Raw genomic sequence first — 27,205 nt, 5'->3', positions numbered from 1 at the left:
GAAAATACGGGAGAAAAAGGCTCCCGGCGGGAGATATGGCATGTATGCTAACATGCATGTTGTACCAAAGAAATGTGGTCTCAGTTTTTCCCTATTGCCAATTATGAAAAATTTACAATATAAGCTATTTATAGTAACAAGAAAGTTAATTCTAAAAACAGCAACTTCAAAATTTTTTATCTGTGTCCTTTGGCAATACTGTTTCTCTGATGTAATTATCTATACCAAACAAAAATGCATGTCAAAGTTATGGACTAAGATCTTATAAGACCTTTGACCCCCTAAGTGTTACCTTGACCTTTAAGATAGCGGTCTTGGGTTTGTCCAAGACGCACCTTGTCACTGAAGCTAACATTAATGCCAAATAAAATTAAGATTGCTCAAAAAATTAGTTTAAGTATGAAGCGAAAAAATGTCATTTTTTGCAAATTTGACCAATTCAAGGGCAATAACTCTGGAGATACTGGTCTGAATCAGCTAGCTATCAAACTTGACCAAGATTTTGTAGTAATACATATTCTGAACTAGTATGGTTGACATCAAATACAAAATACTCCAGTTAATGAGCACATACTGTCAATTTTGGCAGTTTTGACCAATTCAAGGGCTATAACTCTGGAGATACTGGTCTGAAGTGGCCGGTTATCGAACTTGGCCTAGATTTTATAGAGATACACACTTTGTTTAAGTTTAGTTCAGTTTGATACAAATACTCTAATTACTGAGCGTTCACCTATTCTTTCTGCCCGCCACACCACCCAACTGCCTGTAAAAGGTGAAAACATAATACGTCCCATTTTTTTCAAATAGGCATATAAAAAACAAGAGCTGTCACTAATGGTGACAAATGCTTCTGCAGCACCTTGACCTTTGACCTGGTGACCCCAAAGTCAGTATGGGGTGGTGTACTCAATAAGTACTATCAGCATGTGAAGTTTGAAGGTCCTGGGTGAAGCGGTTTGCATGTAAAGTGCCTTCATGCAAAAAGTTAACGTTGGCCCCTCTGACCTTGACCTTTGACCTGGTGCGACAAAGTCAGTAGGGGTGGTATACTCTATAAGTACTATCAGCAGAAGTTTGAAGGTCCTGGGTGCAGTGGTTCGCGAGTAAAGTGCCTTCATGCAAAACGTTAATGTTGGCCCCTGTCACCTTGAACTTTGACCTGGTGACCCCAAAGTCAGTAGTTTTTCTGTACTCAATAAGTACTATCAGCATGTGAAGTCTGAAGGTCCTGGGTGCAGTGGTTTGCGAGTAAAGTGCCTTCATGCAAAAAGTTAACGTTGGCCCCTCTGACCTTGACCTTTGACCTGGTGACCCAAAGTCAGTAGGGGTGGTGTACTCAATAAGTACTATCAGCACATGAAGTTTGAAGGTCCTGGGTAGAGTGGTTCGCAAGTAAAAGGCCTTTATGCAAAAAGTTAACGTTGGCCCCTGTGACCTTGACCTTTGACCTGGTGCGACAAAGTCAGTAGGGGTGGTATACTCAATAAGAACTATCAGCACATGAAGTTTGAAGGTCCTGGGTGCTGTGGTTCACGAGTAAAGTGCCTTCATGCAAAAAGTTAACGTGACGAACGAACTAACGAATGAACGAAGGGACGGACAGTTGAAAACTAATATGCCTCCCTTCTAGGGCATAAAAATAATATACCCTTTCATTCTATATCTGAAACCAACGAATATCCCAATGAAACAGCAGTTATGGCCCAAATAAGAAAACTTCATGCCAACTCAGCAAATGATTTCACAATATTATATTTCACAAATATTTATAGGTATTTTTTTAAATCCAAGCTCCTTCCAAACTATGAAAGGTATAAAGTGAAACAGTGGTGTCAAAAATGTACAAAATCAGAATGGTACCAGTACAAGCCTTTGTTTTGTTTGTTTCATGCCTTTTTTAACAAGACTACAGTACTGGGTTTGGTCTTGCTTAGTGCTAGAGTCAAGCATGACTGATTCTTTAGCTCCAGAAAAGTAATGTTTTATGTGTTTTATTTCAGTGAAAACTGGAGTTTCACTGTATAGAGGACACAAAGACATATTTGGAAACAGGTTCACCATTTACAGTTACTTGACTTACAGTATCGTATTCTTGTTGTGCCTTGGACAGCATCTGCATTATGTCAACCTGGGAAGCTGGCATCATGCCAGCCATACTCCCCGGATGCCTTGCTGTAGCTCCGCCCACCACACCAGCTGCTGGAGCTTCCTTCTTCTGCTGTTCCGCTAGAATATCTTGCACATAGCTGCAAACAAAATGTAGAGAGGTGACAAAAAGTTTTATTATCAAATCTTTATTTATAGTCCTTTCCATTGGTCAAGATGTAGTCACATGATCAATTATAAAAAGTCGTATTGATTCAAAGCGGAGCCAGAAACAAGAATTAACCTCCAGCTGTGACGTCAGATATTTGTATCTAATTTTTATACCTATAAAAACCTACGCCCTCGGTTTGATATCGCTTTTATCAGGACGATAAATCCACATATTGAACTCACCAAAAGGCAATAATTGTATAATATGGAAATTTTGACCAAGTTATCATAGTAAATACTTAAGATTAATATTTATGGAACTCAACTGGTAAGTTGTGAGATATGTCTTCTAAGTGAAGTTAAAAACAAAGTTCATGCAAAAATAAGATATTGCAGATAGGTTTGAACAGTATGTAGTTGTGAGTAAAGTCTTGTATAGGCAATACTGAAGAAACTCCTGCTGAGTCAAAGGATGCTTGACTTTCTTATGCACTTACAGTTTCTTTGAAGATCTGCTGTAGTGCCAGTCAAACCTATCTGCAATATCTTATTTTTGCATGAACTTTGTTTTTAACTTCACTTAGAAGACATATCTCACAACTTACCAGTTGAGTTCCATAAATATTAATCTTAAGTATTTACTATGATAACTTGGTCACTTTAAAAACAGGCAAGAACAGGCATTTACAGACAGAGAATGTCAATTTGACAATTAACAGTACCTTGACGAGCAAAATCAAAAGAAATGATTGGACCCCAAATGAGGATGTCGTTTGACATATAACTGTAATTCTGTGATATACAAAGATGCCAAGTTATCATCCTAGATCTATAATATTGAGATCTGCAGTAAAACTGAAGTCATGCCAAATGTTGTTGCAGAATGACAAGTCATGGAACAGTTTTGCTACAATTAGAGCTGACAACACAATTAATATCTCATCATACACACATATAAATCACCCACACTGCAGGTACACAGCACTATCTTGCTGACTAAAAAGAAAGTTTTTATCCAGCAACTGCAGTAATATTCTAAGACACTCTTAACAACTACTGCTACAATGCAAATGCTACGAAAGTAAACATTTTGAAAGGTACTTAGTGCCACCTCCTCCGTCCCACCCGCTTAGCTCAATAGGGAGAGCGCAGATCTACAGATCGTGGGGTCGCATGTTTGAGCCCTGGGTGAGGCGTATGTTCTCTGTGACGACTTGATAAAAGACATTGTGTCTGAAATCATTTGTCCTCCACCTCCGATTCATGTGGGGAAGTTGGCAGTTACTTGCGGAGAACAGGTTTGTACTGGTACAGAATCCAGGAACACTGGTTAGGTTAACTGCCTGCCGTTAAACCCAAAACAACCAACCATCCTTCCCTTTGTTATGCTAACATTTGCCTTGGCCGAGACAAAACCCAATTTGCCCACTATCTACATCTTATGCTTGCATGGAGAATTACAGGTTCTATGCAGACTCCAATATGATAATTTTGGGCCATTCACTTAAAATTTTCTCTCCTGATAATTAATCAACAAAATGATTAAGAAATCAGAAAGATCTAAATCAATCAAATGGAAGCTTGAGGGCAGGAAATAAATTGAAGTTTTCCAATGTCTGAAAATAACTACATCACTTCTTCTTAGACTGCAAGTTATTATGGATTTTTGATAGTTTCTTTAAATCAGGTTATGCCAAAAATGGCCAAATTAATTTCAATCGGAAGGAAACTTGTGAATATTTCATGTTAAATCAAATTACCCACAGTGCAATCAAACACAGGCAATATAAAGACAGAAAATAAGTTACTTCCTTCTAACTTTTGTTTAATTTCTTATCATTCCAAGAGAAATTAGAATAAGGTGGCAATGTGGCCCTAGATTGCTCATGTCCCGAGTTTTACTGCTCAAATAGTTAACAATTTTGTCCCATTTTCAGTCCCCCTGATCACTTTGACTTTGACCTCTGACAAGCTAACCCCCACAAAACAATAGGGGTAATCAACTTCATCAGCCCAATCATGCTATCAAGTTTGAAGACACTGGGTCAAGTGGTTGCATGGAAACATTTTTCAAAGTTCAGGCCCATTACCTTGACCTTTGACCTTTTAAGCCAAATCATGCTATTAATTTTGAAGGTTCTGGGTGAAGTAGTTCTCAAGTTATTGAGGGTAAATGGTTTTCAATGTTCAGGTCCCTGTGACCTTGACCTTTGACCTATTGACACCAAAAATGATAAGGGTCATCTCCATCATCAGTCTGATCATACTACCAAGTTTAAACGTTTTAGGTTGATTGAGTGGTTCTCAAGTTATTGAGTAGAAACTGTTTTCAAGGTTCAGACCCTGTGACCTTGCCTTCTGACTTCACTGACCCCAAAAAACAATACGGGTCATCTACTTCATATGCCCAATCACGCCGTTTGAACAAATTTGGGAGAGGACCTAATAATGATGCTACAGACCAAGTTTGATGAAGATCCACCAAACAGTTCCTGAGAAGAAATCATTTAAAGGTATCTCCTTTTTTTAGCTCTTGCAGCCCCATAAAATGGCCAAGTGCCCCAATTAAAACAAAGTTGGTAAAAGACCTTATAATGATGCTACAAATCAAGTTTGATGAAAACCCATCAAATGGTTCATGAGAATATAAACATATTTATACTTTAACCTTTAGTGGCCCCTAAAAGGGCTAAGTGCCCCCATTTGAAAAATCCTTCTTGGCTCTAGTGGCCACTAAAAAGGAAGGCCAAGCGTCTCCATTTGAACAATATAATGAGAGGACTAGCTACAGACCAAGTTTGATGAAGATCCATCCAATCATTTCATAACTAGAATTTCTATTTTAAGATCTGACGACCCCAGGAATTGGTCGGGCCAAGGTGAACCATTTGAACAAATTTGATAGAGGTCTGTAACAGGATGTTACTGGCCAAGTTTGATGAAATTTTGACCACTAATTTCAGAGGAGAACATGTTTTAGCAGAAATGTAGACGTAAGACAATGGATGACGGACCATCCACCTATACTAACAGCTTACCCTAAACAAAGTTCAGGTGAGCTTAAAAGAAATTACGCTGACTGCAACAATTGTCTGTACAACCAATGTAACATACATATTTTCCAAGTATACACTACACAGACTTACTTGTTCAGTTTGTGACCCAATCTTTTACATTCATCCTTATCATAAAACCATACACCATAGATACCTGAAATCATATAATATTATCTGTGAGGCTTTATCAAAAATATATCAAAACAAGGATGTTTCTCTAGAATTATACTAAGAAACTCTTTGAAATAGTATAATGTTATTAAACATGGTTAAACATAGTTTCGTAATGGCCCTTTAAGACCACTACACATGTTGGATCTACATGAAATGACAAATCTTATTTTCAAATCTTTTTTTTTTTGTTGGATTTAACGTCGCACCAACACATGATAGGTCATATGGCGACTTTCCAGCTTTAATGGTGGAGGAAGACCCCAGGTGCCCCTCCGTGCATTATTTCATCACAAGCGGTCACCCAGGTAGAACCACCGACCTTCCGTAAGCCAGCAGGATGGCTTCCTCACATGAACAATTCAACGCCCAGAGTGAGGCTCGAACCCATATCGATGAGGGGCAAGTGATTTGAAGTCAGCGACCTTAACCACTCGGCCACGGAGGCCCCTTCAAAATTTTACATAAACATCATTTTGTTTTTAACTTAATAACAAATGAAGGACCAAAGTGGAAATTTTCAAAAATTGTGACCATTAATAGCTTGGAACTTGTTTGTTTGGGTTAGAGTCATAAAAACACAATTTAGGTCACATGGACACTTTTCAAGCTTTTTATGGTGGAAGAAGACCCCAGATGCCCCTTCAAACATTATTCCATCACATGTGGGCACCTGTGTAGAACCAACTACATTCCATAAGCCAGCAGATTCTACACTCCCCTACAAAAATCTTTTGAAAATATAGTTTAGAAACTGTGACCTTGACATTTAGGTATCTTAATGGCTCTTAATTTTTTTAAACAAAAAGCCTAGAGTTGTGATAGAACCACTTTTTGTCCAGTGCCATCCAAGATGTCAACATTCAGAAAGGTACAATAGACCACTGCCCACTGCCCCGTTGTGGAATTTTCAAAGTGTGCAGATCAATTAAGTTATGCTGACTTTGAACTTGACCCTATAGACCAATATACAATCCCAATTTGTTTTTCTATGTCAAGTTTAATGTCAATACCGTATATCAATCCAAATTTTAAATGTTTTCGAGCAGACTCATCTATTTTTAGTAACATTGACTATAATCTTAACTCCAGAAACCACAAATGTGATCCCAACCTTGGTCTTATCATAAGCTACCTTTAGGCCAAGTTTCATTTCAAAATCTCATCCAAAACTTAAGATATTGAATGGAAAAGAAAAACACGACACTGCCCATCATTCCACCCAACCATATCACTCAAATTTAACAACTAGCTTTTCAAATTTACTTATTTAAAAACTAGAATGTGTCTGTAGGACACAGGGTGTGCCCCCAATGGAACATTTGTCACAAATAAGGGGCAATAATTCAACTGTTTACAGTTTTAAGGGAGTATAGCCTCAACAAACATTATATATAAAGGATTCATTATTCTAGGCCATATACATTTTGAGCTTTGAGCATCACAAACAAACAATCCACTATTTTGGCTATTTCAAGGGCTGTAACTCTGCAATTAGTGCTAAAATCTCAAGAAGAATGCCAAGTGTGCAAGGTCACATCATGATAAAGACTCAGGCAAGGTTTCAAGAATTTACATCAAATACTTTTTGAGTTAGGCACATCATTAGGTGAAAATGTGCATTTTTGACTATTTCAGGAGCCATTACTTTGGAAATAGGGAGTGGAGCCAGACGCAAAATAGGAGGTACAGAAGTTTATATCATGATAAAGGTTCAAGCATGTTTTCATCAATTTATATTAAATACTTCTTGAGCTAGGCGCATCACAAGGTGAAAATGTGCATTTTTTGACTATTTTAGGGGCCATAACTGTAGAAATATGGGACGAAGCCAGACGGAAAAATAGGAGGTGCGCAAGTTCATATCATGATAAAGACTCATGCAAGGTTTCATCAATTTATATGAAATACGCGTCACAAGGTGAAACTGTGCATTTTTTACTATTTCAGAGCCCATAACTCTGGAAATAGGGGACGGAGCCAGACAAAAAGTAGAAGGTACGCAAGTTCATATCATGATAAAGATTTATGCAAGGTTTCATCAATTCATATGAAATACTTTTTGAGCTAGTCACATCACAAGGTGAAAATGTGCATTTTTGACTATTTCAGGGGCCATAACTCTGGAAATAGGAGGCGAAGCCAGATGAAAAATAAGAGGTGCGTAAGTTCATATCATGATAAAGACTCATGCAAGGTTTCATCAATTTATATCAAACGCTTTTTGAGCTAGGTGCGTCACAAACTTTCTTCGGACGGACGGACAAGACCAAATCTATATGCCCCCACCACTCATAGTGGTGGCACAACAATCGCAGTATTTTATCCTCTGAAAATGCAATTTTTATATTAAAGACATAATAGTTGGCCAATTTCCATTAAAGCAAATGTTTCTGTTATCCCTCCTGAGAAATGTTGCCTGAAAATACTTCCACTCATAAATGAAAAGTCGATTTCCATATTTAAGCTTATACTGTCAAGCATAAATAAGATCCTGACTCCTATAAACAGACACAAAACAATGTAAGAAGCTTGTTTACTTGATATGGCTTCAATTCAATTTTTCAATGTTAAGTTAACCAATCCAAACTACCAGTCGCCCCCTTGATGCAAAAAGAGGTCAAGTGACATTTTAACATATTTTAACTTTATCATTTTAACCATATCTAGCTGCCCTGAAAATATCCATGTCATATCTTGAAACTAATAATGCTAGAGAGTCATGCCCCTGGGTGTATGACCAAAGATATCGTTCTTTTTGAGGTTTTAAGTTTAGAGGTGAAAATCATACGAAGGTCAAATGCACAGTTTCACCTTGTGACGCGTATTTCATATAAATTGATGAAACCTTGCATGAATCTTTATCATGATATGAACTTGCACACCTCCTATTTTCCGTCTGGCTCCTTCCCATATTTCCAGAGTTATGGCCCCTAAACAAGGAGAGAGTTTCAAATAAGCTTTCAGCTTCCTACTCATTCCTGTATGCCTTTTTGATATATGTACATGTTGTAAATGAATTGTGATTAGATCTAATAAAATATTGTATAAACCAAGGTTTGTTGAATATGAGTATGAACTAAATCAGGTCATTTATGTGGGCTGCAAGACCAAAAATGTTGATTATCAAGGCTTTAAGTTTGAAGGTGAAGGTCATATGAGGGTCAAAGTCATTTATATATAGGTCAGATTGTAGGTCTTGCCACAAGGATTGTTGGGTTTGAATATGAACTAAATTGGGTCACTAAGACGAACGGATGGACGGACAGTTCAATCGCTTTGTGCCTGAGGGTATAATAAAAAGTGTCTGATACTAGAGGAAGCATCTACATCATGCATAAAGACCATCTTTATATCAGATGATACTAGTGGACTCACCTACTTTTTGCATGAAGACAAAATGTCAAATACTAAAGGAAAGACCTACAACCACTTGTGGGAATGGGCATGAAGACTTGATGTCTGAAACAAGAAGATCATGCACTAACTAGGTAACTCGTGTTTGCTACTTCAGAAGCATCTACTTTTGTATGAAGAGTTCGTATCTGATACTACAGGAAGCAGGTGACTAAGTGACCAATACCAGATGGAAGTACTTATTTTTCATATCTGACAACAGAGGAAGCATTTAATTTTCCATGCAGACAGTGTGTGTGTGAAACTAGAGGAAGCACCTTCTTTTTCCTTGCAGACATAATGTGTGGTATCAAAGACAGCAACTGCTTGTTGCATCAAGTGTACAATACCTGAGGAAACACCAGCTAAAACGTGATACTAGCATAAGTACCTACTTTTTGCATTCCTGTAGAGAAGGAAAGGGTCCTGCTGTTGGAACTCCAGATCTTTGGTGATGGGTTCGATCAGGTTGTTGAGGCCAAGCCTATTGAGTATCATAAATCCATTCACTGGGGAAGCTGACCTGAAAATAAAAGATAACATTTTGATTAACTTGCACAGCAGGCACATATACAGTTCCCATATTGTAACAGACACAATATCTCAAGCTACAGTAAGCATGCAATACTCATAATTGAGTATTAACATTTCTCTTATTTATAAAATGTCTGTCATTCAAATGGTTGGCAATATTACCCAGGCCCAGAATATATCTGACAGTCTACCTAAGAAACGTCACTCTCTCTCTGACATTTTGAGAGACTTTCTAATACTGGGATATAATCTTAAAGCTGGAATCAGTCTGAAACTTGGCCATTACCAGCCAGACCTTTCCATCATTCCAAGAGGGGATTACCAGTGGTCCAGTTTAAACCTTCATTTAGAAGGCATACCAAAGATCTGACCGAACTGAACACTTTTACATTTGTTCATATTAATGGCACCATATCATACACACAGGTGAATGTAACTCTTAGACCCATGAGTCAAATATACTGAAATAATAACATTTTTTAAAGAACAAAAATCAATGAACCATTTAAAAAAAACAAAAGGCATGGAAATTCTCCGAAAACCTGGCCTTTTAAGTTTCTTTTTTAAGAACAGTTTATGTAAGAAGACTTTTTTTTTTTAAATTTCTACTATATACATATAGGGTTTCTTTAACCAACCGTAGTAATTTGAACATCTTGGTGGAAGGTTGTATAAGGACCGTTTGTGTGAAATTATTTCAAAATCACAGAAGCGGTTTAGAAGGAGACGTGGTTAGTAGATTTTTCTATTTGTAGCTCTAGCAGCCTCTATATGCAAACAAGAGGAACCATTTGAACAACCTTGGTAGAGGACCACCCAAGGAACATCCAGGCCAAGTTTCATCAAAATCCATTCAGTGCTTCTGGAGGAGATGTTGTTTGAAGAAGTTGACAATGGACGGACGACCGGATGCACGTGAGATGAACACAACTTGATCACAATTGCTCTCAGGTGAGCTAATAAAAAAAATTTAACACTGTGACTGGAACATCCTCACCGTGGTTGAATTTTCGAAGTATGTAGATTAATAAAGTAATGCATGCTAACCCCATACAATAAAAAATTTAGCAAAGTAACTTCACAGTAAATCTTTATACCTGTTTTACCTATGCCTATACAACAAAATATGTCACAAATTTACAAATATATAACAAAATGGCCATTCCAGATAAAAACAGATAAATTTGTTTTGCTTTCAGTAATTAGTTAAGCACCTTCTATTATCTCTAACATTAAAGCTGTCAACAATCTGCTATTAAGTAATTTTGTTCAAAGATTTTGAGGAAATAAAACAGTCAAGGTGTTCCATATTCTTTCTGCTACGCAGAACTAGCTTTTTTTTCCCATTATTGCTGCACCAAGAGAATCTGCCACTAAATATAAATCGCTATGTAGGAATACAGTAAATAAAACATAATTAATTTGGAAACATGCCTAAATATGCAGTTATAGCATATGAAAGTCTTTAATCATTTAGTAATACATTATCCCTGTTAAGAACAATTATGCTTTAAACAAGACTCAGAAACATCTGGATTGAGTTATAGATTTTACAACTAAAATCCTGATATTTCAACTTAAATTAAGCAGAACCAGATTTAAAATACAGGCTTATAATGTATTCATATGTACAACACATTCAATTACCTCCCCTTTTTTAACCTGGAGTGCCATAGTGGCCTTACCTTGGCTGTTCGATCTTGATGGTAACAACTGTGTTTAGTATAAAAATAAATAAACAGGTAAAGTGTTCCCATTTGAAAACGATTTAGAGAACCTCATAAGGATCATACAGATCAAGTTGAATGAAGATCCAACAAGCAAGTCATTGGAAAAAGTCATTTAAAGATATTTCAATCTTAGCTTTTGTAGGTTAAAGGGACCAATGATGTTTCAAACCAAATCTGATGAAGATCCATCTAGCAATTCCTGAAAAGAAGTTGCTGAAAAGTCTTTCTATTAATAGCTACAGTGGTCCTTAAAAAAGGGAAACGTACCCCCATTTAACCAAAATTAGGAGAGGACATTATAATGACGATACCAACCAAGTCTGATGAAGATCCATCAAGTAGTTCATGAGCAGAAGTTGTTTAAAGGTCTTTCATTTTTTATGTGCCCAAACAGAATAAATCTGGGATAAGACCTTATAATGATGCTACAGACCAAGTTTAATGAAGATCCATCAAGTGGTTCATGAGAAGAAGTTGTTAAAAAGTTTATCTAACTTTACCTCTTAGTAGCCCCCATTTGAAAAGAAAATGAGAGGACCTTACAATGGTGCTATTGACCAAGTTTGATAAAGATCCATCAAATGTATGGTTCATGAGAAGAAGTGGTTTAAAGGTTTTCTATTTCTAATCTTTATCAGCCTCTAAGAGGGTCACCTGTCAAATTTTCAATTTCAAAAATTTCAAAATGTATTTTCACAAAAAAACCCAGCTGATCTGGAACTCTGCTTATGATGTCAAAAATAAAACACTGTCAACTGTCTCTTGTATCACTATTTATTATAATTAACCCAGTTTTGCAAGATATGATTGAATATGAAGTGCCATGCTTTTAGTTGTCTATAACCTTCCAAAAATTCAAGACAAGACTTATTTTCTTGCCTGTAATAACTAAGTGTATATACCTGACATACCTCCGCAGGCTAAACCCTGCTCCTGCCTGTATTTGATGAGATGCAATGACGTCAAGCCAGCATTTCACACTTTATCTTTATTTACCAATACAGTGAACACTCTAATAATAATTGTGTTTGTATTTTAGAGAATTCACATGATTTCTTGCAACTACAGAGGCCAATATATACCTTTTTTATTAATCTTTATTAGCCTGCTAAATTTCTAAAATTGACTGGTCCATCATTCAATTTGGGCAATACCACTAATTATTCAAAGGGGTGTTCAATGAAAATTTACTGACTGAATAGCAAACAGTGCAGGCCTTGATCAGACTGCACAGATGTGCAGGCTGATCTTGATCTGCACTGGTCGCAAAGGCAGAATCAATTGCTGCCAGCAAGCTGTACTTTGTTAAAGCTTTCATATTTCTATAATAATCAATCCCCCTACAAATACCTACAACTATTCAAAGCTAAATAATAAATTAAACAAGAACTAGAGATGCTTTTGAGAAAAGCGCATGTCTCCCACAACTGCCCCTTAGATGATGAAAAATGTTAGTTTCTCTAGATGTTTTAGACGAGTGGATCCAATTAGATGGTCTGGATGAGTGGATCCAATCAGTAATTCAAGGGCCATAAATGAAAAGTGCCTGGGCGGATTTGGCTAGTTATCGAACTTGGGTAAGGTCTTATGGCCAAACACATTTTGTTCAAGTTTGGTGAAGATCGGATGAGAAATGTTCAACTTAGAGAGCGGACAAGAGTAAAGAGAGCGGACAAGAGTAAACAGACGGATTTTTTCGGTAATTCAAGGGTCATAACTCTAAAATGCCTGGACCGATTTGGCTAGTTATCGAACTTAGCCGAGGTCTCATGGTCAAACACATTTTAGTCAAGTTTGGTGAAGATCGGATGAGAAATGTTCGGCTTAGAGTGCGGACAAGAGTAAAAAGGCCGATTTTTCGATAATTCAAGGGCCGTTACTCCAAAATGCCTGGACCAATTTGGCTAATTATCGAACTTGGCTGAGGTCTCATGGTCAAACACATTTTGTTCAAGTTTGGTGAAGATCAGATGAGAAATGTTCGATTAAGAGTGAAGACATGAGTAAAAAGGCCAATTTTTCGATAATTCAAGGGCCGTAACTCCAAAATGCCTTGACTGATTTGGCTAGTTATCGAACTTGGCTGAGGTCTCATGGTCAAACACGTTTTGTTTAAGTTTGGTGAAGATTGGATGAGAAATATTCGAATTAGAGTGCGGACAAGAGTAAAAAGACTGATTTTTGGTAATTCAAGGGCCGTAACTCCAAGACCGATTTGGCTAGTTATCGAACTTGGCCGAGGTCTTATGGTCAAACACAAGTTTGGTGAAAATCGGATGAGAAATGTTCGACTTAGAGTGCGGACAAGCTTTGTGACAGACACACACACAGACTGGAGTAAATCAATATGTCTCCCACACCACTGTGTGGTGGGAGACATAATAATTGTAAACGTGAACATTCTTCTCCTCACAGCGGTGTTTGTTCTACAAGCATTCTAGTCCTCGCAAGGGTTTTTGTTCTACAAGCATCCTTGTCCTCACAGCAGTGTTTGTTCTACAAGCATTCTAGTCCTCGCATGGGATTTTGTTCTACAAGCATCCTTGTCCTCACAGCGATGTTTGTTCTACAAGCATTCTAGTCCTCGCAAGGGTTTTTGTTCTACAAGCATTCTTGTCCTCACAGCGGTGTTTGTTCTACAAGCATTCTAGTCCTCACAGCGGTGTTTGTTCTACAAGCATTCTAGTCCTCACAGCGGTGTTTGTTCTACAAGCATTCTAGTCCTCACAACGGTGTTTGTTCTACAAGGATTCTTGTCCTCACAGTGGTGTTTGTTCTACAAGCATTCTAGTCCTCACAGCGATGTTTGTTCTACAAGCATCTTTGTCAGTCACTGTTTGTTCTACAAGCATTCTAGTCCTCGCAGTGGTTTTTGTTGAATTTATGAACTATTCCTGTATTGAAAACAGGAATATATCTACAGTTCATTGCTAATTCATTTACTGTTCATGAATACCTTTATAATTTGTTCATGAACTGTTCATGAATTAGACAATAAACTAAATACTCTTCCATTTTTAGTTAATGAAGTGTTAACAGCTCATGAAATGTGCGGACAGGGTTTAAAAACCAAATTGTTGGAGGGGCAACTTACAACACTTTGGGGTTTTTTTTAAAACTAAAACAGTGTACAAATTTTGGTCTCATTTGCATCGAAATAAAACAAGAGCTGTCCGTAAGACAGCCAATGCTGGACTATTCAAAATATTGTCCCAGGATCAGGAAAATATTACCCTAAATGTTAAAATATCTATAGAGTTTCAATCCAGTATCTGTATTAGTTTTAGAGATAGTAACTTGCATGCAAAACTTTAACCAGAAGTTTTAAGTTCAAAAGGGGACATCATTTGACCAAAATGCATGTCAGAGTTATGGTTGATGCAGTCAACTAGTTTCATAACCATGAAGGCACATGTGAAGTTTCAATTTAATATCTGCATTTGTTCTGCAGATAGTAACTTGCAAGCAAAACTTTAACCAGAATTTTCTAAGTCTAAAATTGGGCATAATTTGCCCAAAATACATGTCAGAATTATGGAACTTGACCTACTGAGGTTGATAATTGATCTAGAAAAAGAAAAAATAATCTATATGCCTATAATAATAGCTGTATGTACTTGCATGCAAAACTTTTAACAGGATTTTCTAAGTCCAAAAGGGGGCATAATTTGGCCAATACAGGTCAGACTTGATGCTATCAACTAGTTTTATAACCCCAAAGACACATGTGAAATTTCAATTCAATATCTGCATTAGTTTTGGAGATAGTAACTTGCATGTAAAACTTTAACTCTAAGAGCTGTCACTTATGGTGACAAATGCCCCCGCAGCGCTTGAACTTTGACCTGGTGACCTTGACCTTTGACCTGGTGACCCCAAAGTCAATAGGGGTCATGTACTCAATAAGTACTATTAGCATGTGAAGTTTGAAGGTCCTGGGTGCAGTGGTTCGCGCGTAAAGTGACTTCATGCAAAAAGTTAACTTTGCAAAGATAATGTTGTGACAAACTAACGGACGGACAGTTGAAAACTAATATGCCTCCCTTCGGGGGCATAAAAAATAAGTTTCAATTCTAAATGCCTTTTAGTAATAGCTGTATGTACTTGCACGCAAAACTTTAACCAGGACTTTCTAAGTCCAAAAGGGGGCATCATTTGGCCGAAATGCAGGTTAGAGTTATGGGGCTTGATACTATCGACTAGTTTTATAACCCCGAAGACACATGTGAAATTTCAATTCAATATCTGCAGTAGTTTTGGAGATAGTAACTTGCATGTAAAATTTTAACCATGATTTTCTAAGTCCAGAAGGGGGCATAATTTGCTCAAAATACATGTCAGAGTTATGGGACTTGACCCAGTGAGGATGGTAACTGATCTAGAAAAAGAAAAAAACAAGTTTCAAAGATATATGCCTTTAAAAGAAAGCCATATGCACTTGCAAGCAAAACCTTAACCAAGGTGTGATGCCGACTCCGGCGCCAGGGTGAGTAGAATAGCTCGACTAAGCTAAAAACAACCGCAATGCTCAGATCATGTTCAATAATACACTTTTTAAACTGATCATGAGCAATTCAATAATGATCATGATCATCTCTTCACATATATATTATACCAGATTCATAATGTGCTCTTTTCATGATAAACACCTTAGAAGGCGTTTTACATAGCACAAAGGCAGCGACTCCAGGCGCAAATTCATCATCTACCTGTACAGACACAGAGGGATCTGCCCTGAGGGACAGAGCAAGAGAAAGCCCCAATAACAGACAGAGAGAAATCCATAACATGCAAGCCTGTCTGGCAAACATACCCTAGCTCTTTGCAAATTGACAGACTGGTTCTTTAAAGTGCCCGGTGTATAGCACCCATACATGGTAAATAAACTGCTAAATTTCTATCCCACAGACTGAACCACTCTTACAGTATGAGAACGCTGTTTCATAATCACAGCTACATTCTTTTACAATCATAACAATGTAGACCAGACAATCTTTTCACACTATGATCATTAGAAAGTCATCCAAGTCTTTGGAATCTAAACAACAGAAAGTGACTCGAAGGTAACAGAATGGTATTTGCTGGAAAATGTTACCAACTCATTTCCTTGGGCCTTGCTTTCTTATGCTTACATTCTGCTGTCAACCACTGTAACTAGTTTCACAGTGGTTTTCAAATTCTCCTACAAACATTGCAATAGTTTAATGATCTACTGTAAGATGATAATATAATACAGTTTACTACCAAATGCTATGGCTGCTTCGCTGTGCCAGAAAACCTTTGTCACGCTGATCAGTCACTACATCAATGGTTGACTACTTGCTGCCATGCTGATCAGTCACTGCATCAATGGTGTCTTGATATTTTACTGATCAGTCTCTGCATCAATTGTTGGCTTTTTGCTGCCATGCTGATCAATCACTGCTTCAATAATTGACTTCTGTCTGCCATGCTGATCAGTCACTGCATCAATGGTTGGCTTCTTGCTACCATGCTGATCAATCACTGCTTCAATGATTGGCTTCTTGCTGTTATGTTGATCAGTCACTGCATCAATGGTTGACTTCTTGCTGCCATGCTGATCAGTCAGTGCATCAATGGTTGGCTTCTTGCTGCCATGCTGATCAGCCACTGCATCAATGGTTGAGTTCTTGCTGCCATGCTGATCAGTCAGTGCATCAATGGTTGAGTTCTTGCTGCCATGCTGATCAGTCAGTGCATCAATGGTTGAGTTATTGCTGCCATGCTGATCAGTCAGTGCATCAATGGTTGAGTTATTGCTGCCATGCTGATCAGTCAGTGCATCAATGGTTGAGTTATTGCTGCCATGCTGAGCAGCAAGTGCATCAATAGTTGAGTTCTTGCTGCCATGCTGATCAGCCACTGCATCAATGGTTGACTTCTTGCTGCAATGCTGATCAGCCAATGCATCAATGGTTGGCTTCTTGCTGTTGTGCTGATCAGCCACTGCATCAATGGTTGACGTCTTGCTGCCATGCTTATCAGTTAATGCATAATGACTCACTATGTACCAATGGTTGACTTCTAGTCATGTTGCTGATCATTCACTGTTCATCTGGCCATCAAGTGACCCATCTGTATGCAGGAATTTGCTGGAATTTAGCACCTAGGTCTAAACTTAACAGTCAAGAGAGCCAATTGTATGCTATTGGCGCCCCTTGCACTGCTGAAGTTTCTCTTGAATACATTACTTTCTCTCCACTCAAAGACGTCATTTACATTCATCAACCGCTTCATCAAAGACTGTAAATATTATGTTTGTGAATAGCTTATTCATAGCAATAGAAAACAATTTAATTGTAAAGTCTACAAATCCCTGCTGAATCATAATGATGTGCTTCTCTTCCAAAACAATAAGACATTTCCTTCATAGAACACGGAAATGAATATTACAAGACAAACAACTTAAAGTCTCTGAAGAATCAAAATAGTATTTCCTAATTTAACCTTTAGCACGCTAGATAAATTGTCGTCTGCTGGAAATGTCGTCTGCTAAAATTGTAAAGTTCATTCAATTTGCTTCAAAATTGGAAGAAATATTGTCAGAGTAGCAAACAGCTTGGAATCGGCGTCTGATCTGGTTCCAAGCTGTTTGCAAAGGCTGTTAAATTCGCCTGCAGCAGGCTAAGGGTTAAAACAAGATGGCAACAGTGACCCTAAGCCGATCGCCTGAAACTTGACTATTTGACCTTGATATGTATGACACACGAAATCATGAATGGTAACATCTTTGTCTAGTTTAAAAGTTTTTTTTTCCTCTATTTTTAGCTCTTGCAGCCCTTAAAATCAGTCAAGTGGAACCACTTGAGTAAATCTTAAAGCGGACCTTCCAACTTCAACTGGATTTTACAAAGTTTGTTGATGATAGATCAAGCCATTCAAGTTTGTATCCCCTAAAACATGTCAAGTATAATCACTGAGAGAACCTTACAGTTTGGTAAAAATCCATCTAGTGGCTTGTGAAAAGAAGTTGTTTAAAAGTGATTCTATTTTAAGTCAGCTCGAACCATTTGAATAAAACTGAGAGAGAACCTTACAAGGATGCTACAGAACAGGTTTTGCAGATGATCTATCAAGCAGTTTATACAAAGAAGTTATTAAAAGATGAAAATCTAATGCCAGACAAAGGACACAGCTCCGTAACTCACGCTGATCTTTAGTTCAGATGAGCCAACAACTGATATTCATTATGTCAAAACTATAACACTGGCAACTGTCTCTTAGATCAACATTTATTCAAGTCATAATTAACATTTCTGGAGGAGTAATTAATGGATATGAACTGCCATACTTTTCCTCTTCCAGAAAAAAAAAACCAAGACAAGACAATTTCATTACATGAAATACCTTAGTGTATTCTAGACAAAATCTTGTGATGGGATGCAATGACGTCAAGCCAGCATTTCACACTTATCTTTATTTGCCAATACAGTGCACGCTCTAAATCAGAGATTGTTTCAAGTGGAGAATTAAAAAGTGCCATGCATCTTACAGCATCATTTTCATACCTTAATAATATTTTCTTTCTGATTTCCTTCTGTTTATATATCATATTTCTGTTACTATTTTCCTGCCTAGTATTACTGTTAATATTCTATTTTCTGTTCAGTTTACATACTTTAATAAATTAGCGGCATCATGAGAAAACCAACATAATGCATTTGCGAGCAGCATGGATCCAGACCTGCCTGCACATCCATGCCATCTGGTCAGGATCCATGCTGTTCGCTTTTAAAGCCTACTGCAATTATATAGAGAAACCGTTAGCGAAAAGCATGGATCCTGACCAGACTGCGCGGATGTGCAGGTTGGTCTGGATCCATGCTGGTCACAAATGCACTATGTTGGTTTTCTCATGGTGCGACTCATTTAATATCTACCTTTAATTTGGTTTTACATACCTTATGCCATCATAAATTAAATGTTAGATCATCCAAATAGGAATTAATTTTTCATTATTTTTTCCTTTTTATAACCTATACTATCCTGTATGAAAACAAGAGCACCGCCTTGCGGGTGCTGACGCTCATCTGATTTTTTTTGTATAATAGAAATATTGTCCTACCCATGATTTTCTAAGTCTAAAAAGGGCCATCATTCTTGCAAAAAGCAGGATAGAGTTATGTTTCTTGATGTACAGTGTCCACTTATGATGGTGAAAAACTGTTGCAAGTTTTAAAGCAATAGCTTTGATAGTTTATGAGAAAAGTTGACTTAAACATAATATTCAACCAAGAAAATGATTTTTCTAAGTCCAAAAGGGGCAATAATTATTGCAAAAAGCAGGATGGAGTTATGTTGCTTGCTTTACAGGGTCAGCTTATGATGGTGAACAACAGTTGCAAGTTTTAAAGCAATAGCTTTGATGGTTTAAGAGAAAAAGTTGACCTAAACATAAAACTTAACCAAGAAATCTGATATTTTCTAAGTCCAAAAGGGGCCATCATTCTTGCAAAAAGCAGGATGGAGTTATGTTTCTTGCTGTACAGGGTCCACTTATGATGGTGAAAAACTGTTGCAAGTTTTAAAGCAATAGCTTTGATAGTTTAGGATAAAAGTTGACCTAAACATAAAATTTAACCAAGAAAACTGATTTTCTAAGTCCAAAAGGGGCAATAATTCTTGCAAAAAGCAAGATGGAGTTATGTTTCTTGATGTACAGGGTCTGCTTATGATGGTGAACAAGTATTCCAAGTTTCAAAGCAATAGCTTTGATAGTTTAGGAGAAAAATTGACCTAAACATAAAACTTAACCAAGAAATCTGATATTTTCTAAGTACAAAAGGGGCCATAAATCTTGCAAAATGCAAGATGGAGTTATGTTTCTTGCTATACAGGGTCAGCTTATGATGGTGAACAAGTATTCCAAGTTTCAAAGCAATAGCTTTGATAGTTTAGGAGAAAAGCTGACCTAAACATAAAACTTAACCAAGCAACGCCGACGCCGACGCCGACGCCGACAACCGCTCAAGTGATGACAATAACTCATCATTTTTTTTCAAAAAATCAGATGAGCTAAAAATGCATGCTTAAATAAACAAGAGCTGTCTGTAAAATAGCACGCTCGACTTTTCTCAGTGCTTGACTCTGAATAAGAGCTTTGCCAGTAATTTTTTTTTATAAAACTTTAATAAACATAAAATTCTAAGTTAAAACGTGGCATAACTCTGTCAAAATTCAAATCAGAGTTATGCAGATTGTTTCTCCTGGTGTAGACTTTGATAAATAAATAACTATTCTAAGTTTTAAGTCAATAACTTTGATAGTAACAGAGATATTTGACTTTATCAAAAACTTTAACCAACGGTGATGCATACGCCAGGGGTGAGTGCAAAAGCTCTACTTTTTCTTCGAAAAGTCGAGCTAAAATTGACTTATTCAAGTATAATTACCATCTGTAAAACTCTAAAAAATGGGGCACAAGGCAGATAATCATGTATGCACTTCAAGTTAATACAAGCAATATATCATATCATACACAATTTCAGAAACCAATTATTACACACACATGTTGCATGGCACTGCTACCTTAAAATGTTATTACTTTAAAAAAATTTGATCTGTCTGTAACTTGAGATTAGTATTGTTTTTTGACAGAAGTAAACTACCCCATAAAACAGATAAGCCAGGTTCCAGTAAAAGCATGTTATGCTTGTAAAGAACATAAAGCCAATCAACCGAGACCAAGGAATCAAGGCCAGGAAAGGCAAGATTCCATTAATGATTAAAACATCAGGTTTTACTCTACCAGCAGTATACAATCTTTAACCATTGATCAAAGCTGTGTTCAGAATGCCTCAGATGACCACTTCTTTATAGTGCTTCATTGAGAATGAGAGAGATTGTAAAAGTGAATGACTGCTGACAGTTTTGAATTATTAAAGAACTTTTCACTTCTACCAGAACAATTGTCACCTCTTGCAGAAAGCAGAACTTAAGTGCTCCAATAAAACTAGAAAGAATGTATGTCGTATAATTTGGAGTACAAAGGTACCCTAAAACATAATCAGTTTGAAATGTGGACATTATGTGGGTATTATTTATTTTCATTTTGTTGGGTTTATCGTAGCACTGACACAATTATAAATCATATGGTGATTTCCCAGCTTTGATGGAGGAGGAAGACCTCAGGTGCCCCGTTTGTGCATTAATTTATCATTTCTCAAAACAACAGATAACTTGCTATATGTTAAAGATAGTAACTAAACAAATGTCTCATTTATAACAGTTTCTTTAACCTAAATTTAAAGCAAAATTTCAAGTATTTTCTAAGTGCTGGAACAATGATTTTTTTCATTTTGTCAAATGAATGCTTACTTATGGTACTCGCTTTGTATCGCGAAATGTACCGTATCGTTGCATTTGTATCCCGATATGTATTGTATCGTGAGACTAGCATATCGTTACACTCCAAATAGGAAGGTTTTAAAACACAAGCAACATTTTGAAAAATGTTAAAATCTTATTTTTAACATGGTTCTAAGACGTGTTTCAGAAAGATTGTACAACAATATTCAGACAGGAATTCCAGTATTGTTTTAAACACTGCACTGTTCCCAGTGAGACTAGTGAAAGAAATTGTACACCTTTTTAATCTCATGACATGCAGGTATACAAACATTTTAACATTCTCTCAGGAATAACAGGCACATCTTCCTGAAAGCAAACTTTTATCAAAATAAACTGAGTAATGTATACTACACATCTCTTGTAAAAACAATTTCAAGATAAAAATCCTTTTAAAAACTTTTCTCCATATCTCAATATTCCTTGTAATCTTCAGAAATCAGAAAAGCTGATCATTCGACAGAACTTGGAAATGTATAATCACATTATCTATATTCAAAATTTTCAAGATAACTGTTTTTGCTAAATCTTTTCATGGAGTATAAAATGTTAATGTTTAGTACTGTCACAGAAGTGATGAATAATAACCCCACAATATGGCCTCAATTGTCACAGAAGTATGGCAATTGTATGAATGAAATGGCTGCCAGAAGGTGCAATTTAAGTTGATGTGTATCAAAAATTATTTAAATCTGTCAACCCTTTCATAAGTCTGGAAACCATGAGTTTGGAAATTTTAAGCTGGAAAGTGGCCATAACTACGTCAAACAAGAGCTTGTAGAACACGAAATGCCCATCTTGATACATTCAGTAACTGCACATGAGTTCTACTGTTCTGGGTCACTGTGACCTTGACCTTTGACCTACTGATTCAAAATCAATAAAGGTCATCTTCTGGTCATGATCAACCTCCCTATTAAGTTTCGTGATCCTAGGCCCAAGTGCTCTTGCAAAAACCGTTTACTTTTGTGGGGTATAATGATTTCTCCCTTTAACTTGCATGTATTTCCTATTTTTTTTATAAATGACTGACATAACAAGAGCTGTCTCCATAGGATGACATATGCCCCCGATGGCACTTTGAATGAGTAGTTATGGCTGATGTTAGAGTTTAGGACCTTTGACCTACGGAGCTGGGTCTTGTGTGCGACACATCGTCTTACTGTGTCACACATTCATGCATAGTTATTTAAAAATCCATGCATGAATGACAAAGATATGGACCGGACACACCCATCAATGCACTATCATGAAAAATGACCTTTAACGTCAAAGTGTGACCTTAACCTTTGAGCTACTGACCTGGGTCTTGGGCGCGACACGTCGTCTTACTGTGGTACACTTTCATGCCAAGTTATTTGAAAATCCATCCATGGTTGACAAAGATATGGACCGGACATGCCCATCAATGCACTATCCTTTAAAGTCTAAGTGTGACCTTGACCTTTGAGCTACTGACCTGGGTCTTGCGCGCGACACGTCGTCTTACTGTGGTACACAATCATGCCAAGTTATTTGAAAATCCATCCATGGTTGACAAAGATATGGACCGGACATGCCCATCAATGCACTATCCTTTAAAGTCTAAGTGTGACCTTGACCTTTGAGCTACGGACCTGGGTCTTGCGCGCGACATATCGTCTTACTGTGGTACACATTCATGCCAAGTTATTTGAAAATCTATCCATCGATGACAAAGATATGGACCGGACACGCCCATCAATGCACTATCCTTTAATGTCTAAGTGTGACCTTGACCTTTGAGCTACGTACCTGGGTCTTGCGCGCGACACGTCGTCTTACTGTGGTACACATTCATGCCAAGTTATTTGAAAATCCATCCATCGATGACAAAGATATGGACCGGACACGAAAATTGCGGACAGACTGACAGACTGACAGACCGACAGACTGACAGACGGTTCAAAAACTATATGCCTCCCTTCGGGGGCATAAAAAGCAAAATTTATATTTCACATGGTATTTATTAAACATATTATTTTCTTATAATAAATACATTTTTCTTGATTGAAATAATATACACCTAATACAGGTAATTACTTTGGAACAAGATAGAATTCATATTGTCAGCTTGTGTAAAACACTGGCAGCATGGACAGATTTCATATTGTCAGCCTGTGTAAAACACTGGCTAGCCTGGGAAGCCGCTGATAATATTTGTTCTTTGTTAGAAAAACTTAATTTGCGCTATTGGCATTCATCGAAGTTCTGATATTATCAACACCTAGGGAAGTCTGAAGGAGTATCCATGTCACTACTGATTATCCATTTTCTATAAATAGCCTAATTAACATGTGATCATATCTGCCCTTGTTTGAAACGAATCCTGGCAATGCTGCCGAAAATTTAAAAAGTTTCGTAGATCACTAGGTCTGCATTAATATAATATCTTACAATTTGATAGCTATGACGCACATTTATTATTAAGTTTATTTTGCCATATTAAAAAGTCATTACAACTGGCTTCAAAAGCTTCGTGAGGTACAAACTGGTATTTGTCTATAGCCCGGAAATGTTCAGAAACCATAAGTACAGATTCTGATCTGTCTTTTCCGTGAAAATTCTGTTTCTATTTTTAGCAATGGATTATTGCTTTCAGAAGTTACCATTCTTTATCTACACCTATATATATATATATATATATATATAGTATGAGAAAAAATATATGTTCAAACAGTGTCAAAAGTTTAATTATAAACCCGAGCGCTTTCGGCTTTTTAAAAAAGCCTTTTTCAAGGGTAGCATAAATCAAAACAACACAGTAACCGCGTAAATACCGCCTGTATAGTTTGATATATAAATGCTCAATGAACGTATCGATCAACAGAATGAGTGATAAATAAAAATAGCGGTTTTATAAAAATAGAGCGTTTTTGATTGGTTCCCTGTATTTTTCCTGAGGATTTCGTTCATTGGTTTTGTGTTTAACGCCGTTTTGAACAGAGAAGGTAGCGGAAAAAGAAAATCTATGTCTACATCTATCAACATAGATTTTCTTTTTCCGCTACCTTCTCTGTTGAGCATTTATATATCAAACTATACAGGCGGTATTTACGCCGTTGCTGTGTTGTTTTGATTTATGCTACCCTTGAAAAGGCTTTTTTAAAAAGCCGAAAGCGCTCGGGTTTATAATTAAACTTTTGACACTGTTTGAACATATATTTTTTCTCATACTCTATAATTTTATCTTTATGTTCTTGTATCCTTCCGGGATCCAGTGTGTTTGAAAGGCATTTCGTTGATGTTTTTTCTTTAATATCTCACATATATATATATATATATATATATATATATATATATATATATATATATATATATATATATATATATATATATATATATATATGGTGTAATAAAGGTGGCACCGCTGGCAGAAAACAGGTTTCCCCAGGCTGTCAATTTGCAGGTAAAAAATTGTCAGATTGGATTCCAAGGCTAAACACTGGCAGCAGTGATAGAATACATATTGTCAGCACCAATAGAATTCATATTGTCAGCTTGTGTAATTAAAACACAAACAGTACTGAAAGAACTTGTGTAAAACACAAACAGCACTGAAATAATTCATTTTGTCACCATGTGTAAAACACTTGCAGCACTAATAGAATTCATATTGTCAGATTGTGTAAAATTCTGGCAGCAGTGATAGAATTCTATAAAACACTGCAATAAGAGCATTCAAGATTTGCCTAATTGCTGATGCTTTTATAAGGGCAAACCTAAATCCTGTATTTCTTTTTTTTTTATTTCTATATTTTTTAAACATAAAGCTAATATAAGCCTGTTATGAATACTTCAATGACATTAAATGAGGAACAGAGGTATACATCATCATAAATCAGCTCAAATCTAACCTAAATACCTGCCTTACAATAATGAAAACCTTCCTGGAAAGACCTACAATAATTATAATCTGGTATAAACAATGATAAAATTACTACATTCCGATGTGTTTTGTCATAATATAAGAAGAAAATGTGTCTGCAACCAGGTAAAAATGTTCTTTTAATTAGAAAAAAGGTATGGAAACTGACAAAAATTGCTAGATATAAACTTATTAATAAATCATATTCAAAGACCCGAAATACTATTTTTTTTAAATACTTATTGAATTAAGCATGGGGAATTAACTTCTACTTAAGTGCCCCCAATTCCATAACATTAGCCCCTCCATATTCAAACTGAAATAAAAACACTAGTAAAATTCTGTCTACTGTTATCAATAGAGGTGCGCGGTTATATACCGGTACCCCTGGTACAATCTTCCCGTGGTACGATACCGCAGTACCATCGGGGAATACCGTTATTTTATCAACATTATCCCTACTTCTGCTTATTTTTAATTTACATTGTCTATGTAGCCTTCAGTAACAGCAATTGACACGATGCATGATTTTCCAATTTATATCTCTGGAATCCCCATGCTACTATTATTAGTTTCCAAAAATAACCACCCAATGGTACAATTGAACATGTATGATCGACCGTGTGATCCCCAATCAAAACCTTGGAAAACCTCCAGATTATTCCGTATAGATGGATGACGTCATGGGCGCACTTGTTTTTACTTTGAGTCTTGTAAGTTCGGCGAGTCACGACTTCTTGTTTTAAAGGTGGATAATCAGATTTTGGCCATGTAACGGATTTGTTCGAAACTTCAGCATCTGATCATTTCCACTCATTTATGTTCACTTAACACTTAATACAAATTAGATTTTCACTGGAGGTATTTTTAAAATTTCATTTTCCTATCCTGGTTGCCCAACCAAGATAGAGCTATTTTATCATAAGTATAAATTTGATAAACATACTTTGCCTAAGGAAATGTATAAATATTAGACATATTGTAATATATTTGTAAAATATTTGCATTAAAAATTATGTATTTAGATTGAATTCATTAGAAACGCAAGTTTGAAAAATTATTATTACCTCCCTTTGCCTATCTTGGTTGTGCACAACCAAGATTTGTTTGAAAAAAATCTAAAATAAGGAATGATTTTTTTTTTTTTTTTTTTGGGGGGGGGGGGGGGGGGGGGGGGGGGATAGTGGGGGAGGTGTGTGATCAAGGTAAGGGGGTGACCAGGTGTGGGTACACAACTTCACATGTTTACAATAAATGTTCATGGACAAGAATGAAAGAAATTTAATGAAATTCTACCAAATGGTAAGTTTGTTATGTACAAATATGTGGATTTTTATACAATTAAAGGGCTATAACTCTTAATTTACAAATAAATCCAAATGAAATTGTGTGTACACAACCACATTATGGTGATCTAAATTCTGTTTAAATTTCATAGTTCTAGGTCAAATAAATCAAAAGTTATGATGCAGAAATTGCCATATTTATAGTACCCTATATAGTTAACACTAGAAACTTCTAAGGGCCATAACTCTGGTGTTACTTGGGCAATCTGACTGAAACTTGACGGACCGCAAGAACTCATTGTGGTGAACATGTATATGAAGTTTTAAATAAATATTCCCAACCATTTCCTAGATATGGCTCCGGACGGACAGACGGACGGACGGAAAGACGGACGGACGGAAAGACAGACAGAAGGACGGACGGACAACGCCAAAACTATATCCCTCCGACTTTTGTCGGGGGATAATAATTTCAGAAGCTACACACAGCTTTTAAACTTGCATTTTGGTTCAGATTGT

At 36.7% G+C, this 27,205-nt stretch overlaps 1 protein-coding gene across 1 annotated transcript in view; it reads right to left on the bottom strand.

The window, feature by feature from the left end:
- The window catches only part of LOC123528806 (mRNA-decapping enzyme 1A-like), a 148,071-nt gene that overhangs the window by 41,722 nt on the left and 79,144 nt on the right, over positions 1 to 27,205 (bottom strand). Inside the window, exons 3-5 of the mRNA XM_045308812.2 lie at positions 9,278 to 9,405; positions 5,406 to 5,469; positions 2,084 to 2,249 (exon numbers count right to left, since the gene is read on the bottom strand). Coding sequence (XP_045164747.2) covers positions 2,084 to 2,249; positions 5,406 to 5,469; positions 9,278 to 9,405 — 358 coding nt within the window. The remainder of the gene's footprint in view (positions 1 to 2,083; positions 2,250 to 5,405; positions 5,470 to 9,277; positions 9,406 to 27,205) is intronic.

This window comes from Mercenaria mercenaria, chromosome 13, assembly GCF_021730395.1.
Source record: "Mercenaria mercenaria strain notata chromosome 13, MADL_Memer_1, whole genome shotgun sequence".
Lineage (NCBI taxonomy): Eukaryota > Metazoa > Mollusca > Bivalvia > Venerida > Veneridae > Mercenaria > Mercenaria mercenaria.
This window is presented reverse-complemented; position numbering and strand designations above follow the sequence as displayed.